The sequence below is a fragment of the Sciurus vulgaris genome, assembly GCF_902686455.1.
Source record: "Sciurus vulgaris genome assembly, chromosome: 10".
Taxonomy (NCBI): domain Eukaryota; kingdom Metazoa; phylum Chordata; class Mammalia; order Rodentia; family Sciuridae; genus Sciurus; species Sciurus vulgaris.
The window spans coordinates 8435021-8453013 of record NC_136470.1 but is presented as its reverse complement, the minus strand read 5'-3'; the positions used below and the strand labels follow the sequence as shown (position 1 = coordinate 8453013).

General features: G+C 46.3%; 1 protein-coding gene across 3 annotated transcripts in view; it reads left to right on the top strand.

Annotated features, from left to right (window-relative positions):
* The window catches only part of DOP1B (DOP1 leucine zipper like protein B), a 109813-nt gene that overhangs the window by 65730 nt on the left and 26090 nt on the right, over positions 1-17993 (top strand). For all 3 annotated transcript variants that reach the window (XR_013766542.1, XM_079156003.1, XM_079156002.1), the window contains exons 21-26: positions 524-712; positions 4994-5116; positions 7066-7200; positions 14526-14581; positions 17072-17176; positions 17273-17339. Coding sequence is in view for 2 of the 3 variants with exons in the window: in XM_079156003.1 (XP_079012129.1) it covers positions 524-712; positions 4994-5116; positions 7066-7200; positions 14526-14581; positions 17072-17176; positions 17273-17339 (675 nt within the window). In the remaining variant the exon portion in view is untranslated. The remainder of the gene's footprint in view (positions 1-523; positions 713-4993; positions 5117-7065; positions 7201-14525; positions 14582-17071; positions 17177-17272; positions 17340-17993) is intronic.

The window sequence follows — 17993 nt, the reverse complement described above, 5'->3', positions numbered from 1 at the left end:
GATGCACGCATGTAAGTGATGCAAGCATGTATGTGGCATGTAACTGTGTAAGTGATGTGATGTGACTGGGGACTTGCTGGCTCCCCCATGCGTGGGCTTCTTCAGCCCCTACCCGTTGTTCCATCAGTTACTGTATGGGACAAAGCGTAAAGCCACTAGTTTGATTTTAGGCTTATAAATGTATTTTTAATGTATTTTTTTAGTTGCTGTAATGGTGTTCTTGAAATCTAAGCTGCAAGATACTGTAACTGTTTCGCTGCCCTCACTGGTATTAAATCTTAGATAACCTCCCCTGCTTTGGTTGAATATTTGAAATATGTAATTTGTAGCATTGGCCTCCCAGTTGTCCCTCTTTGAAAGAAGCCAAGCGTTGTCTGGTTTAGGGAAGCTTCCTGCTTCCAGACCATGCATGTGGGCTTGCCTGGAACAGGCCAGTGGTCCACCGTACCCCACAGCAACTCTGCCCCGGGAAAGGAAAAGTTCCCTCCAGGGCCGAGTCTCACGTTTCCCTTCTGACTCACAGACCACGGTGGCCAGCGATCCCGCCAGCTTGAGAAATGCCAGAAACGCCATTTTGGAAGAGCTGCCTCGCATCGTGAACACCATGGCCCTTCTCTGGAATGTTCTCAGGAAGGAGGAGACTCAGAAGAGACCTGTGGATCTCCTGGGAGCCACAAAGGGATCCTCTTCGGTTTACTTTAAAACCACCAAAGTAAGAAAGAGGCCTTTCTCCATGATGGCTTGCTTTGTCTTGTATTGGCCTACAAGGGAATACTTATGTATAGGCAGGTGTACACAGATAACCACGCAAATGTACACCAGGAGATCCAGGGGGAGTCGGAAGTGTGCGTCTCCACTCTGTTTGTGGGTATGCCTGGATTAGGGGTGTGTGAGTGGCTTCACCTTTTTTTTTTTTTTTTTAAGTTAGATCAGTGGTTGTTGAAGACTGGAGTATTCAAGTACTCACTGTGTCTCTAAGGAATTTCTGCTAATCATTGCTTCTTTCTGTGCTCAGCTCTTAGCAGTACCTTTGAAACATGCACGCATCAGGTTGCTTTGAGTTTTTTCTAATTAAATTGGGAACACACAACCCAAAACAGTTACAGTATATTCTCCCTGGGTTTTCCCATCTCTGTCCAAACACACATCCTGGCCTCTGGTCACCTCTGTTACTATGTGTGGTGGCTCAGAATTGTCTGCTGTCAGTCTAGTGCCCCAGGTCCACTCATGGCCTCTGCCTTCACATAGCACTTGGGAGTTCTTCCATCCTGCATTCCTACATTTAGGTGCCACGATGCACAGGGTCCAGGATGGTCTGTTGATTGACTGCCCTACAGGGAAATTCTGCCATAGTTCAAGCTTCCATAGAAACCTGTCCTAAAAGGTTCAAAAACCCTTTGCGCTTGGCCTGTCTGAGCCTCATTTTCTTCATCTATAAGATGAGGCTAAGGTTAGTGTCCTGTCTTGTGAGCCAGTAGAAAGATTAATGACAGTAATGCCAAATACTTATTGAATACATAGCTCCTCCCTTTGCTGACCTACATTGTTGTTTTTCATTTCCTCCTCATGGAATATTTTGCTGAGACTATTCTGTAGTGCAGGCTTTCTATTTGTAAATTCTTTTAACTTTTGTTTATCATGGAAGGATTTTTGTCTTCAAACCTGAAGGTTAGTTTTGCTGGATATAGGATTCTTGGATGGCAGTCATGTTCTTTCAGAGCTTGAAATTTGTTGTTCCAGGCCCTTCTAGCTTTTAGAGTCTGGGCTGAGAAATCTGATATTCGTATTGTTTTCTCCCTATATGTAATCTTACGCTTTTCTCTCACAGTCTTCAAAATCCCATATATACAATTTTTTGTATGTTAGGCATTTTCATTATAATGTGCCTTGATGTGGATCTGTTGTGATTGTGTGCATTTGGTGTTCTGTAAGCCTCTTGTATTTGATTTTCCATTTCATTCTTCAGATTTGGGAAATTTTCTGATAATAATTCAGTGAATAAATTGTTCATTCCTTTGGCTTGTTTCTCTAGGCCTTCCTCAATCCCAATAATTCTTAAATTTGGCCTTTTCATGATGTCCCATAGTTCTTGGAGATTCTGTTTGTGATTTCTTACCATCTTCTCTGGGCAACTTTATTTTCAAGATTAAATATTTTGTCTTCATTGTCTGAGGTTCTGTCCTCCATGTGGTCTAGTCTGTTGGTGATGCTTTCCATCGAGTTTTATATTTAGTTTATTGTTTCCTTCATTTCAAGGATTTGTTTGTTTGTTTTTTTTTTTTTTTTTTTTTTTGAGAATCTCTCTGTTGAAATGATCTTTTGCTTCCTACAGTTGCTCTTTCAACTGCTTATTGGAGTGATCATTCATTGCCTGCATTTGCTCTCTTATCTCATCCTTTATTTCTCAAATCATTTTAATTATGTATATTCTGAACTCCTGACATTTCTTCTACCATGCTGTCTCTGGATCCTATTAATATAGAATCTCGGTTTGTTTGGATCATTTTCTTCCCTTGTTTTTTCATGTTGTTCACATATTTTCCCCTATAGCAGTGCAGATCTGGGGTATTGCAGTTTCCCCACTATAGGCTTTTCGTGACCCCGTAGGTTTCCAAAACCTCTTCTTTAAGGGGGAGATCAATATTAGCAGCGCCCAATACAGACAATATGCAACCCTAAACCAAATAGCCCCAATGAGGACATTAACAATATTGTCATAATAAACAGAATGAGTTCAATTATTATCTACAGTATAACAAATAGATTTGCAATTAAGTCTGCAGTTTCTAATAGAGGACAAAGGAACAGGGAGGGGTGTAGAATGTAACTGTTAGTGGGATAGGAAAAGAGTATATAGAAGTTCTAGATTGTAGAAGGAGTGAAAATGTAATCAAAAGAAGTTGGTTGTTAGCCTGAGAAAAGGGAGAAAGAGACTGAGGAAAGAGGTAAACAAAAGGAAAATAGGGCAAAAAAAGTAAAGAAATAAAAACTTAAATTTTTTTCAAAAAGGAGAAAAAAATAAGAATTAAAAAAAAAAAAACAAAAAACTACACTATAACAGTCATATAGAATTCAAACCTCCCAGTCTTCAGTAGCCTGATGCATGAAAGGTGCCTGACAATGACAAGTCTCCAGCAGGTGCCTCAGGATGGGATTTGCCCCACCTAAAGATGGGAGCTACCACTTCCAGGGTAATCCAAGATGGCCACTCTGGCTTCCAAATGTGTTGGCAAATGGGGAGCTGCAGCTCGGGTGTGGGTATGGTTGGCTGGGGGTCCTGGAAGCAGGGTGTGGACGTTTGGGCTGAGGGGTCTTGGAGATGAGGCTCAGTCAGTCCATCCGGGGATCCTACAGGTCCTGGCTGTTGTCTCAAAATGGCGGCAGCCACACGTAACCACGTGTGACAGGTTCTGTGACGGTGAACTTCCAGGCAACAGCAGGCAGCTGGCAATTGAATGGCGGTCTGCAGTCAGTCTACTGGCAGACAATCAGCAGGTGGACCTTGGGCAGTGGATGGTGGGTAGGTGAAAGGCAGGCGATGGGCAAGCAATAGGCAGGCAAATGGCGGATGATAGGCAGCAGTGAGCAATCTTCATCAAAAAGTAGTCAAGGGCTGGGGATATAGCTCAGTTGGTAGAGTGCTTGCCTTGCAAGCACAAGGCCCTGGGTTCAAATCCCCAGCACCGCAAAAATAAATAAATAAAAATAAAAATTTAAAAAGTAGTCAATATGCTGGCAGACTGCCGGTGATCACAGTGGACAAATGGGGTAAACAGTAGGGGATCGATAAGCAGCAAAGACTGACTCACTGAGAAACAGATATCCTCTGCTTGAAACCTAAGTTACAGAGTGACAAGGAACGCAGCCTCCCTCTAGTCTGCCATCTTGGATCCTCTTATTGAATACTTAGCTTCCACCTCCCTGAAGCACCCAGGGCAGTGGCGTGGGGCTCCCAGTGGTCTTTCTAGAGAAGAAACCTGCTACAATGGAGAGGACAGCTCTGTGCCAGGCTCAGTTGTGTCCGATGTGAAGTAAACCTGGTCAGAAAGTTCACAGTCACCCAGGAATCACTTCTCTGCCTGCTGCTGTGAGCCAGGCCCTGTTTTGCAGGTGGAGGAGACATGAGGTCTCTGCTCTTGTGGCAGAGGCAAGGACTGATGATGAAGGGAAGCACTTCAAGGAGAGGCAGGGTGCTGTGACAGTGTGTAACAGGAACAGGACTTGGTCTTAAGTTCCCAGGCAGAGTGGCTGAGCAGAGACCCAGGTGGGAGTTGTTGAGGGTGGAGCAGGAGAGCCGCAGGTTTGCAGAGCTGGGTACCTGGGAGCTCAGGAGGGCCAAAGGGAGGGAGCTGGGTGACATCTAGGGCCAAGTCACCGTGTATTTTAAACTATGTTAATAATGCAGTTGATTCAATGGCCCTTATTTCTAGAAGTGGAGAATGAGCTTTCCACATGGCTGTAAGCCAGTCCCAGCTGCAGGAGACCAGCTCAGGCTGCAGGTTCCTAGGTGCAAAGTGCTGGCCTGGCCTCCTGGGTTTCTCTTAATGTCTGTGGAAGCTTTGCATGATTTCTTCAAGACTTGCCAGGGGTGCAGGTGCAACTCAGTGGCGCAGCCCTTGCCTCGCATGCACAGGGCCCTGGAGTCCATCCCCAGCACCACGAAAAAGTAAAAATAAGATGGCCCTTGACTGACAACTGGGGCATGTTCATCATCTCCTGAGACTCCTGATCACCTCAGCTCAACTCAGCTGGCCATGTCCCTCCACCCTGGCCATGCATTGAGCCTTCCCTCTGTGGGAGGCATACCCCATCATACATCCTTTTCCTTGGAAGGGTGCTTCCTGGATCCTCTCAGCCATGGGGTGCTTGGGATGGTGTTGGGGCACTCGTGTGACAGGTCCTGCTCTCATTGCTTACAGTAGGTGGTGGCCAAATGCATCTTACATTGAAGCCCTGCTATTATTCTGCAGTAACTTTTTTTTCTATTTTCTAGACCATAAGACAAATAATTTTGGACTTCTTAAACCCCTTGACAGACCCCCTGGGGGTTCAGCTAACAGCAGCAGTTGCAGCCGTATGGAACAGAAAGAAGGCTCAGCGGCACAGTAAGACAAAGGTAGAGTTAACTGCGGAAGGAGCACACTTCCTCCACGCAGCAGCAGCTGCGGACGAGGAGCGCTGGTCATGCTTGTACTCCCGCCACTGAGAAGGCTGAGGCAGGAGGACCTCAAGTTCAAAACCAGTCTGAACAACTTAATGAGACCCTGTCTTAAAATAAAAAATGAAAATAAAAAGGGCTGCTGGATTAGTGTGTCCTGAGTTCAGTCCTCAATACCAAAAAAGAAACACTGGAGGGTTGTTGGAATCACAGGCGACGTTGCAAGTCAGATGGGGAATTGTTGAGTTAGCTTCGCCATTTTTAACGCATCGGTTGATACAGTCACATCTCAAAATGGGTTGGGTGGAGAGGGGGGGTCCCATCCCTGCCTTCTGGTTTCTGACATACCTACAAGGGTGTGGACAATGTGTACTTCTTTATTAGCACATATCAATTATATGGAAAGAGGTTCATTGTAGCATATACTTTGGTCATGTCCTACCCCTGCCCGCCACCGTCCTCTCCCTGCTCCCCTGGCCCCTGGCCTATTCTCTAATAGTTCCCCCTCTACTTTCCATAACAGGTACGTCTTATGGAATTTTAAAACCACCCATGAATCTGCCACCTGGCTTAAGAAATGGTTCATTGTCCTTCCTGTGGGTCATTCCCTCATCCTAGTGACATCTCACCACATATTTAATGTGTAAAAATAACACTTGTCCAAACAATAGAGAAAAACGAAGTCATGTCACTATACCCAAGATAACTTCTGTTTGCATTTTGTCCATAGACTCATGGGTCAGGAAGTCCTCCAGAACTCGGTTTACCTTCTCAACACCAGCACAGTCTTTGTTCTACCTGGAACCTCCCTCAGAGGTGTAGGTCCCTCCTCCTGGGAACCCCGCAGTGCGCCTGCCTCCTGGTCAGGGCAGGCTCCTGCTCTGAGGAAGAGCCAGCAGTTGGGGCCTAGGCACTCTCCTTAGCACCTGTGGGGTGCCTCACAGGTTCTTTACCATAAGAAGAGCCAGGACTTATGGGGCCAGCACCTCTGTTGCCCTTTTATTTTTTTGGTAATAGGAATTGAACCCAGGGGTGCTTAACCACTGAGCCACATCCCCAGCCCTTTTAAATTTTTTTATTTTGAAACAGGGTCTCACTGAGTCGTTTAGGGTCTTGCAAAGTTACTGAGGCTGGCTTTGAACTTGTAATGCTCCTGCTTTAGCCTCCCGAGCCACTGGGATTACAGGCATGTACCTCGGCTTATATCACCCTTTTAGATAAACATGTTTTGTTTTGTTTGGGTACTGGGGATTGAACCCAGGGGCGCACATAGACTGTGAGCCACATCCCTGACCCTTTCTTGGTGAGACTGGTCTCACTAAGTTGCTTAGAGCCTCGCCAAGTTGCTGAGGCTGGCTTTGAACTCGTGATCCTCCTGCCTTCAGCCTCCTGAGCAGCTGGGATTACAGGTGTGTTCTGCTACGGCCAGCACAACACATTATATTTTTAACTGAGGAGAAGAGAAAATATCACCGAGGGCTTTCTTTAGAATTTAAAATACCAAAAGAGAGGCTGTTAGAGATGGAGGGGTAGATTGGAGAAAGAGTTGGGAGAGGGTCACAGCCTCCCTCGTCTCCACTCTGAGCATGAGAAGGCCATTGTCCATTTCAGGTTCTGGGGGACGAATTCAGTCTGTTTCCAGACACCCTCGGCCCCAGAATGCTTTCTCGTTTCAGACTTCACAGTGTTGTCCCCAGCACCCAGCTTTTGCCCCGACTTATGCCACGGTGAATGCTCCTGGGGCTGAGTGCTTCCCTCGATGAAGCCCTTACCCAGTACAACAGGAACTGTCCGTCAAACGGTTAAAGCGGATTTCTCTCTCAGGAACAGCAACCATAACATACTTTTTGCTGTCTTTTATTTTTGTTTTCTCTCAAACTTCCAAGGAATTATTTTTTTCTGTGCAGATAGTCCCAGTGGCAAGTGCGTCCCAGCTCACCCTGGTGGACTTGATTTGTGCACTCAGCACCCTGCAGACAGACACAGTGCTGCACCTGGTGAAGGAGGTGGTGAAGAGGCCACTGCCAATCAAAGGGGACGAGGTGAGGAGCCCAGGACCTGCGTGGCGCCGGGGCATCTGCAGACGCATGGTCTTCCTAAAGCCGCTTCCCAGCAACAGTGTTCAGGAGGAACGTGCCGTGGAGGTGTCCTGCTTTAAGGAGGCAGCAGATGCGCTCGGGCTGTGTCTCCGAGTCCCTGCTGCAGGGCACGCTACCTGGTGCTCAGATTCTTGGCACTTTCTGGGCACCACAGGGAACAAAGTCTTTAGAAAAGGGAGATGTCACCTGCCTCAAGCAACTTACAGCCTAACAGGCGATGACAGAGATAAACAATGTCGGCCGCTGGTCAAAGGTGGTGTGAGCAGGTGTATTCAGTAACTGCTGCATAGGGAAGGTTTGCGCAGCGAGAACTGAAGGGAGAAGCAGCGAGGAGGGTGGGAGACAAGCGGGCTCAGGCAGAGTCGGGAGGTGGATGTTACCGAAGAGCAGCGAGGGCCGAGCAACTGACGGATCAGGGTCTGCTGGGTTGCTGACGGGTGCTCAGGGTGGGCAGGCTCCTACCCTCCACAGACTGGGGGCCGAAGGCCCTGACCTTTTGGGCCATTCTACTTCAAAGGGATGATTCCAAGGTCCTTGAGAAAGAACTCCTGTTTTGTAGGAGAAGGATGGCGTCTCGAAGGGACAGGGGAAGCATGTGTAATTAGGAGCTTTTTATAAATAAATGTTCTGAGAAAGGGAGGTGAGGATCCTAGAGGCAGGCGTGGCCAGGAGCAGGTAAATTCCTGGTAACCTTGAGTTTGCCCAACAGGGACTTGGAGGCGGAATGGGACTAAGGGACTCCACCTGTACTGCTAGAAACTACTGCTGTGTGTTTGCATTTGCGCGGGTCTCCTAGTGTGGGGGTTGGAGGAAATTCCCTAGGCTAGAACTTCTTTTGTGTGGCAGTACTTGGGATAGGGCCCAGGGCCCAGGGCCTCAGGCGTGCTAGGCAAGCACTCTGCCACTCAGCTATCCCAACCCTTTTTGTTGTTGTATATTGAAACGGGTTCTTGCTAAATTCCGAGGCTGGCTAGAATTGCCATCTTCCGGCCTCAGCCTCAGTAACTGGAATTACTGGGGTGGAGGGCAGGGGTGCCCCTGGGAGTGGGGATACAGGTCAGGCAGGCTGTGGTCTGTAAGCCGAGGTCGAGGCTTGGTCAGGGAGGGGACCTGGAGGAATAACTCATGCTCCACACTCAAGAGAAGGAGGAAGTTTGTGTGGCGCAGTGAGGCGGGAGGCGCCAGCGGGGTGCGCTCGAACTGTGGCGCTCCCGTGTTTGCTCTGCTTCACATCTGCGCAGGACCTCGGGCTCCATGCTGTATCAAGACCTTTTTCCCTTTTACATAGGACAGACATCGAAGGTTGATATTTCTAGACCCTTAGAGGTTTTTGTATAACCAAAGCAGAACTCTTCACCGAAAGTGTAGAAGCTGTTGGCTCTTCGTTAATAAATTTGATAGAAACCAAGGATTCATTTCAACCTTGAAGTAAAGGAGTTCTACTACTCTAGATATTTCATGTAAATGTCTTGAAATAACTCAATTTTGAAATAAATGCATTCTATCAAATAATTTAAAATTGTAGTTAGCAAAATTTTAAGGAGAATCTCCTAAACGAAAGTAATACAATGGAAAGTGATATTTAAAAATAAAGGACTGTGACTGGGGGGATAGCTCAGTTGGTAGAGTGCTTACTTCACAGGCACGAGGCCCTGGGTTCAATCCCCAGCACCGCAAAAAAGAAAAAAAAAAATATATATATATATATATACAGAGAGAGAGAGAGAGGACTGTGCCTGATGTGGTGACCATGCCTATACTCCCAGAAACTCAGGAGGCTGAGGCAGGAGGATTGCAAGTTCAAAGCCAGCCTCAGCAACTTGGCGAGGCCACAAGCAACTCAGTGAGACCCTGCCTCTAAATAAAATACAAAAATAGCCTGGGGATATGACTCAGTGGTTGAGTGCCCCTGAGTTCAATCCCCAGTATCAAATAAATAAATGAATAAATACATACATACATATATATATACATACATATAGTATTACTCCTACAGATATTTAAACAACAATGAGCACTAAAAGGAAGAAACAACCCAAGTATATATCAGCGGATGAATGCATCAACAAAATGAGGTGTATTCCTGCATGTAAAGGCACCCAGCCTAAGAGAGGAAGGACAGCCTCACATGCTACAGCATGGATGACCCTTGAGGATACTGTGTTGGGTACAGCATGACAGTCACAAGGGGACAGACACTGTATGGTTCTTCCATGAAGTGTCCAGAGTAGACAGACTCACAGACACAGTGCAGATTTGGGAGGTGCGAGCATTCTGGAGGAGGGGGATGGTGATGGCTGCCCAGCAGCACGAATTTACTCATCACTGTTGAACAGGGTTGAACCTGGGGCCTCGCAATTGCTAGACAAGCACCCTGAACTGAGCTAAACCCCCAGTGCCAAACTGTATTTTTATGTATTTTGCCATGGTAAAATAGTGTTACTCTTACAGATTTTTGAACAACAATGCACATGGTAAAAATGTTTTATTGTATGAAAAGGAAATCTGGCCTGGGACGAGGCTCAGTGCTAGAGTGCTTGCCTAGCATGGGCAAGACCCTTAGTTAAATCATCTGTTCTACTTTAAAAAAAAAAAAAAGAGAGAGAGAGAGAGAAGAGGGAAGGAGGGAAGAAGGAAAGAGAGAGGAAGGAAAGAGAGAGAGAGAAAGAGAGATATTGAACACATTTTCATGTATTTGTTGATTGATTGTATATCTTCTTCTTTGAAGTGTCTGTTCAGTTCCTTAACCCAATTATTGACTGGGTTATTTGTTTTTTTGGTGGTAAATTTTTTGAGTTCTTTATATTTCCTGGACCTTAGTGCTGTATCTGATGTGCATGTGGGAAAGATTTTCTCCCACTCAGTAGGCTGTCGTTTCACATTATTGATTGCTTCCTTTGCTAAGAAGAAGCTTTTTAGTTTGAATCCATTCCATTTATTGATTCTTGATTTTATTTCTTGTGCTTTGGAAGTCTTGTTAAGGAAGTCAGGTCCTAAGCCAGGATGATGAAGATTTGGGCCTGCTTTTTCTTCTATTAGGTTCAGGGTCTCTCTGGTCTTATCCCTAGGTCCTTGATCCACTTTGAATTGAGTTTTGTGCAGGGTGAAAGGGATTTAATTTCATTTTGTCACATAGGATTTCCAGTTTTCCCAGCACCATTTGTTGAAGAGGCTATCTTTTCTCTTTTTGTTTTTGGCAAATCAAAACTACTCTAAAACATCATCTCACTCCAGTCAGAATGGCAATACAAGCAACAATAAATGTTGGTGAGGACGTGGGGAAAAAGGTACACTCATACATTGCTGGTGGGAATGCAAATTAGTGTAACCACTCTGGAAAACAGTGTGGAGATTCCTTAGAAAACTTGGAACGGACCCACCATTTGACCCAGTTATCCCACTCCTCAGTCTATACCCAAAAGACTTAAAATTTGCACACTACAGCGATGCAGACACATCAAAGTTTATTCTTTCTATATTTTTAGTTGTAGATGGACACGGTATCTTTATTTATTTTTTATGTGGTGCTGAGAATCAAACCCAGTGCCTCACACAAATGCTAGGCAAGTGCTCTACCACTGAGCCACAACCCCAGCCCAACATCAATGTTTACAGCAGCTCAGTTCACATTAGCTAAGCTGTGGAACCAACCTAGATGCCCTTCAATAAATGAGTGGATCAAAAAACTGTGGTATATACACATAACAGAATAGTACTCAGCCTTAAAGGAGAATAAAATTATGGCATTTTCATAAAGGCCTTGTGCACGCTAGGCAAGCACTCTAGCACTGAGCCACATCCCAGGCCAGATTTCCTTTTCATACAATAAAACATTTTTACCATGTGCATTGTCGTTCAAAAATCTATAAGAATAACACTATGTAAAATAGTGTTACCATTTTGCCATGGTAACATGGCAAAATACATAAAAATACACAGTTCAGGGATGGGGGTTTAGCTCAGTTCAGAGTGCTTGTCTAGCAATTGTGAGGCCCCAGGTTCAACCCCATTCAATGGAGTTGGAGAATATTATGCTATGTGCAATAAACCAATCCCAAAAAACCAAAGGCCAAATATTTTCTCTGATATGCTAATGCTGATCCATGGGGTGGGGCAGGGGATGAATGGAGGAACTTTGGATTGTGCAGAGGGGAGTGAGGAGAGGGAAGGGGGCAGAGGAGTGGGAAAGATGGTGGACTGAGATTGACATCATCACCCTAGGTACTTATATGATCACATGAACGGTGTGACTACGTCATGGACAACCAGAGATATGAGTAGTTGTGCTCCATTTGTGTACGATGAATCGACATTCTGCTGTCATGTATAACTTATTAAAACAAATAAAAAGACAAAACAAAAGAAGAAAGAAAAGAAAAAAGAAGGAAATTGTTTTTAGATATTAAGGGAACATTGTCACCAGCACAGGTTCAAGGAGTTCCCAGACAGGGGGTGGCTCCTCCCTCCACTCAGGATGAGTGAGATTCTTGACAAATGTCACAGAAGTGAATTTAAGGATGTGTCAGTCAGAGGCAGGGAGACTTATTTGGGAAAGCAAGGGCACACTTCACGTGAGAATATGGTCACATGGAGAGTGAGAGACACTTTGGGGATCTTAGGCTCCTTTTTTAGAAATGATGTGAGGGTGGACATGGGGGAGGGTATGTGGGAGGACGTAACCTGGTGATCAAAGACAGTTCACAGGAGTCTGGTCTCGGGATCCTAGGCTGGCCTGATCTCCGTTTTCTGATCAGTAGATGACATTGGAGAGTACCCCAGAGGATAGCTTTCTTAAGATATCAGGTGGCTCTTTGTGTAATCTGTTTATTATGTAGGCTAATCAATAGTATACAGGGTAATTTTCATAAGTGAGTGTATTTACAGTAACTCTAAGGTTTTACAGATTTCCCAGAGATTTGGGAGTGACATGCCTAGAAGAAGAGCCGGCTTGGGAGGAGAGGCCTGTGGAACTTCAGCTCAGGGCTTTAGATTAATGTTCTATTTTCCTTGTCCTTTCATCTCTTCCACCTGTGTTTTTATTTCTTCTCTGCTACCTCAATTTCAGGGACTAGTGAGCAAAAGCTGAATCATTTGAGAATCATAAAATTATTTTCCTTTGTCGCCGCCCTCGGCAACAGTCCCGCGGATTTTGTTACCGCCTGCAGCAACAATTGCTCAGGTATTTATCAGAGGTGGACTGGAAACAAACTACTTCTACTACCTTTCTCTAGTGGGCTGCTTTCATCTAGAAACTGAGCTGCTTCTATTATCTTTATCTGGGCTTTCTTTTTCTTTTTCCTTTTTTCTTTTTCCCCGTACGGGCCACCAAATGAACTGCTTTACTGATAGTAATTACATCACTCAGGTGATTCCAGATGCAGAAGACATGTTTGGGTAACCCTAAGATGGCGGCTGGCGTTGAGCTAAGAGGTGGCACATAGTGTTAACACGGCGTGATCTACCTTTGCCTAATTAGTTAATGTCTCCTTTGTGCTAGTGGTCAACAGATAGTCCTCATTCTTTCTTGATTGGTACTGTGGTGCCCGCTCCAACCATGCTACTTAATCCTAAACTGATTGGCTGCCTTAGGTATATAAGACACACCTATAGGAAGCACCACGCATAAGCATGGATAAGCAGCACCTCTGATAGATCGCAGAAGGCAGGTGGCAGATCACAGAAGAAGCACCTCTGATAGCATGCACCTTTAGTTTGCAGGATGCAGGACTCTAAGAAGATATAGATCTCTGAAAGTGTAGCCTCTCTGATAAGCAAAGATTCTCTCAAGCAAAGACTCTCTCTTATACAAAGCCTTTCTCTCTCTTTCCTCTCAAAGCCTCTCTTCCTCTATAAACTAGGGAGTAAACAAGCAAGAAAGCAGCCCACTAGAGAAAGATAGTAGAAGTAGTTCGTTTCCAGTCCACCTCCGATAAATACCCGCGCAATTGTTGCTGCGGGCAGTAACAAAATCCACGGGACTATTGCTGCGGGCGGTGACATTCCGTCATCTTTTCCCCGTAGTGGGAAAACTGACTACTGATCATCTCATCTTTGGCAGTTTTTATAGACGTACTGCTGGGGCTAGAGATCTCGTTGTGGTCGTCCTGCCTTGGTCTTCTCTGGAGGGGCCTCTCACACATAGCCCAGGGCCCTCCGCAGAAATGTCTGGGCCAAGGGCCTGGCCGCTGTGGGCTGCAGCCAGTTGTATGCTCAAGGCCCTGGTCCCTTCCAGTGTCTGTGGAAAAGTCAACTCTGCATTGCCTGCTGGGGATACTAGTCCTTGCAAAAGGGTTCCTGCCCTTGGTCCAAGTTCTGGGTCCTAATGACCTAGGTTGGAAAATAAGTGGGAAAAGAAGAGAAGCTACCCTAAAATGTAACACTGCGAGGGCTGGTTGTGGCACCAGCCAAGGGCTAAGGATGTACAAGAACACAGACAACATCTGCAGCATTTGCCAGCACTCTGGCCCAGCATCTCCCAAGAACATGTCGTCCCCTGTTGCCGTTCCTTCCCGTTCATGAACATTAAAGCAGTTTAGGCCAGAGGGATGGAGGGGGTGGGAAGGCAGCCACACCCTCAGCCAGCAGCGGTTTAGGACTCAGCCCGTGGCTGGTGTCAGGAAATGACGCTCCCTGAGGGTGGCTCATGCCTACCCTGGCTCTGGGGTGGCAGAAGCATAGGAAGTGTACAGGAGAGGGCCCTGCGGTGGCCTGCCCAGACCAGCGAGAGGCACCTGTGGGCTTTGTACCCTCCCATTACTTGAATGTCTACAGATAACGGCAACTTCCTGTTTAGTCCAGGGCTTAGAAGGAGCTAGATGTCATCTGGCAGACTGGGTTTTAGCATTCCAAATGCTAAAACTACCTTTTGTTTAGTTTATTAGCTCAGCTTCTAAAATAACTTTTTACAAAGAAACCGGGGAAATTGTTTCACAGCCACTAAGGAGTTCTAGACACTTGGGATTTGGGGAGACCATGGGCTGGTGTTGCGGGAATCTGTGTCAAAAAGAGTTGGAATTGCTCATGTGCCCTGTCTGTAGCTAAGCATGTGGATTTATTAGGGTCCACACCAGCCCACGTTTTCTGTTTGGGGAGGTTCAATTATAATGCCAAATTTTACTATCTTGTGTCTTGTTTTATCTGAAAGATTCTTTAGCTAAAACCTTTGCTTTGTTAGGATACAGAGCTGTTTCAGTTTGTGTTTGAATGCTTTGAAAATCGGGCTTATCTGCTCCCAGCTTGGAGTAATTGGTTTCACTTTTAACTTTCAGAAGTCGCCCCTGGTGGATATTCCTGTGCTGCAGTTTTGCTACGCTTTCATCCAAAGGTAACGTCGTCCCCTCAGAAACGTACCTGAACTGCAGATGCTACTGCAGTGGCCGTGGACTGAGCCAGCTCTAGTCTTCTTTTCTTTTTATTTTTGTGGAACTGGGGACTGAGCCCAGTGCGGTTCTACCACTGAGCTGCTTCCCTGGCCCAACCGGGCATTGAACCGCAGGCTCATCACCACTGAGCTACATCCCGAGCCCTTTTTTTTATTTTGAAACAGTTCTCACTAAGTTGCCCAGTCTGGTTCTCAAATCCTCCTGCCTCAGCCTCCCAGATCACTAGGATCACAGGCATGCGCCTCCACACCCAGCCTGGTGATCTTGACTACTGAGCGCCTTAGTTCAGGAAATATCTTAAAGGTGTCTTAATTTCTCCCTGGGGTGTGGGAATGGCCAAGGAGCTTTACTTTTCCTTCTCCGAGATCTAATCTGATATTTAAAAATCTGTTTTGAATACATTATGTCAGCAAAGCTTTTTTGTGAGGCCTGTTAAACTTGAGAAGATTCAGGTTTGTATGAAATTGATACCAGCCCCCTAACATACACAAATAGAAAGTCAAAGGCCAACAGCAAAAGAAGAAATGAGGGTTTGAAGTGATGGTTTTGATGATTGTTCTCAGTGCGTCTGGCGGCCTGTGCGGGGTGGCTTCTGTGTTGTTCGGCTCTGTAGCTAACGCAGATGTGGAAGGCCAGTGTGCAAAGGAAGCTTCGCTGGGCCTCTGCAAGCTCTTAAAGGGCAGCATCCCAGGCACTGCTTCCAGGCCCGGCCCCTGGATGGCCCTTTCCTGTTGCTGTAAACACAGATGGACGGGATGCGCGTGACTTCCCAGGGAAGCCTAGTATCCTCCCCGTCTGTCAGGAGTGCCACAGCCAGTACAGTCTCCTGGGTTCACGTTTAGCATTCCAGTTAGTCCCGCTTGCCAAGTTTTGAAGTTGCAGGAGGGTAAATTGAGGACCATTATCCCAGAGTCCCTGGGTCTAGGGTTACATTCAGAGCAGCTTCACCCGCAGAGCATCATTGCGGTCCTCTCATAGAGCAGTTAAAGATGGGCCGATCACGTCTCTCTTGTGACAGCAGACCTGTACCATGACACAATTATTGTGGTGTCTGAGCCTTCCCAGCAGCTGCAAGGTAGGTTTTTGCCATCCTTCGGGGTGGACAGGGACCAGGACTTGGCCCTGGGACCTTTGTCTGCACCTGAGCTTTAGAAGACTGCACTGCTACCTGGCTTTGTGGCTGTCCTATCAGCATCTGCCTCATCCTGCAGGAGCCTGACCTGAGAGCTGCTGACAGTTGACACGTGTCCCCAGCAGTGTCAGGGAAGCAGGGTACTTGGCCAGAGAGACACTGAAACCGGTCATCTCAGGCTTTTATTCTGTCGACAAGGAAGCCAGAGCTCTCCTGTCACAGCAGGGTCTGGTCCCCTGATTGCAGGTGCTTGCCAGAACACCAAGATGAAAAACCAGGAAACAGGCCAGTCAGATTTGCCGTTTTCCTCTCCGCTTTCCAGCTTCTGGTCTAAAATGTTTTTAATAAGTAGATGTGTTTGCAGTTGTTCGTGGATGGTGTTTTTGTACTGGAGGTTGAGAGTCGACTGTGGGTTCTTGTGATCTGGCCCTCGGTCCTGGGTATGATTGGTCTAAGATTAAACAGTTACCCGGGTGCCGCTCATGAAGATTGATGAGGTAGAGAAAAAGGCTGTAAGGTAGTCCTGGGGCCAGAAGCTTCTGCTCCTGCAGGAGGGCCTTTAAAAAAAGACTGTCCAAGGCAGGCTTATTGTAAGGCTGGGGAGGCAAAGCAGCAGGAGATGCCCCCTGGAGAAGGGGTGGCAGATCTGCTAGGACCCCCTGAAATGATTGCGCTTTCTGCTTTGTTAGGATGGGAGGTGGGGCTGGCAGTGGAGAGACCCTACGGTGACGGTGCTTCCCCTCCACGCCTGGTGTTGGCGTAGCTGTTGCCCATGTGGGAGGAGTCACGCCTGTGCTGTCCCCGTATCAAGGGCATGCACCCCTGTACTTGGGGTCATTTTGCCTTTTCTGACCTAAGACCACAAGTGGAAGGTCATATAATGATCAGCTGACCCCAGGAGTGGCTTATGAGCACATGCATAACTGTGGAACGTGTGTGTGTGTGTGTGTGTGTGTGTGTGTGTGTGTGTGTGTGTAGGGAGAAGGGGATGTGGAAAGAGACGGGCGCCCGGGGGTCAGTGCCCAGCAAGGGGTTCTTTTTATAGTCCTTCCTGTCTTTCCCTGCTCCCCTTCTCCCTTTCCTGCTCATCCCTAGCTGCCTTCCTATGCTAACATCGTTTCCTTTTTCTTTCTTTTTTTTTTTATTTTTTTATTTTTTAAGTTGTCAGTGAACCTTTATTTTATTTATTTGTATGTGGTGCTGAGAATCGAACCCAGTGCCTCTCACATGCTAGGCAAGTGCTCTATCACTGAGCCCCATCCCCAGCCCTCCTTTTTCTTTCTTTCTTTTGTTTAAATAGGCTTCCAATACCAGCCTTGCAAGAGAACTTTCCCTCGCTCTTGGGAGTACTGAAGGAATCCGTGCAGTTGAATCTGGCTCCACCTGGATATTTCCTGCTTCTCAGGTATCATATCACCACATTCACATGGAGGCTGTGTTTTCTGTCAGAGCATGTTTTATTTCTGCAGCGTTTCTGATCAGAAGCTAATTGTCTCCACAGCATGCTGAATGACTTTGTAACCAGAACTCCTAACCTGGAAAACAAGAAGGACCAAAAAGACCTGCAGGTCTGTATGTGCAGATGTTTAGTGAATGTCGTCATTCCTGGAGTGCCATCCTTGGGGGAAGTCATCACTGATGACCAGCACTGGCGAGTTCCATCCTGGCTTTGCCTTTGTGCCTGAGTTCATCTTCTGCCAATGCAGGGTGCAAGCAGGCTTGGGGCCAGTGTTTATGATGAAGATTCTTGGGCAGTGTTTGAGCAACTACCCTAGGATTTACAGGACACTCCCTCTCACCCCGCAGTGCATGCAGCTGTCTCTAGAGCCCTCTCTAAAACATCTATCCATCTCTACACATGGATTTCTTTCCTTAAAAGAAGAAAGATTTCTTCCCTTTATTGCCCTGTTGTAGGAGCAATGCACGCTTATATAAAATTTTATAAATACTGAAAAATAAAAGTACTGCTTGCTCAGAGGAGGTGGAGAACTTCTCACAGCAGAGAGCTGACTAATACATAGACTTTAAGATAGAGTTAGAAAATCACTATTTTGCCACTGTTATAAAACATTGATTGAGTTGGTGACTTGTGGTCGAGTCCTTCGAAATAACCTGGTGTATGTAGTATCCGTCAATTCTAAGATGCCCCCAGCAAAATACGAAAATCCAAGGTCACTCAAGTCTCTTGTGTAAAATGACACACTATTTGTATATAACCTGTA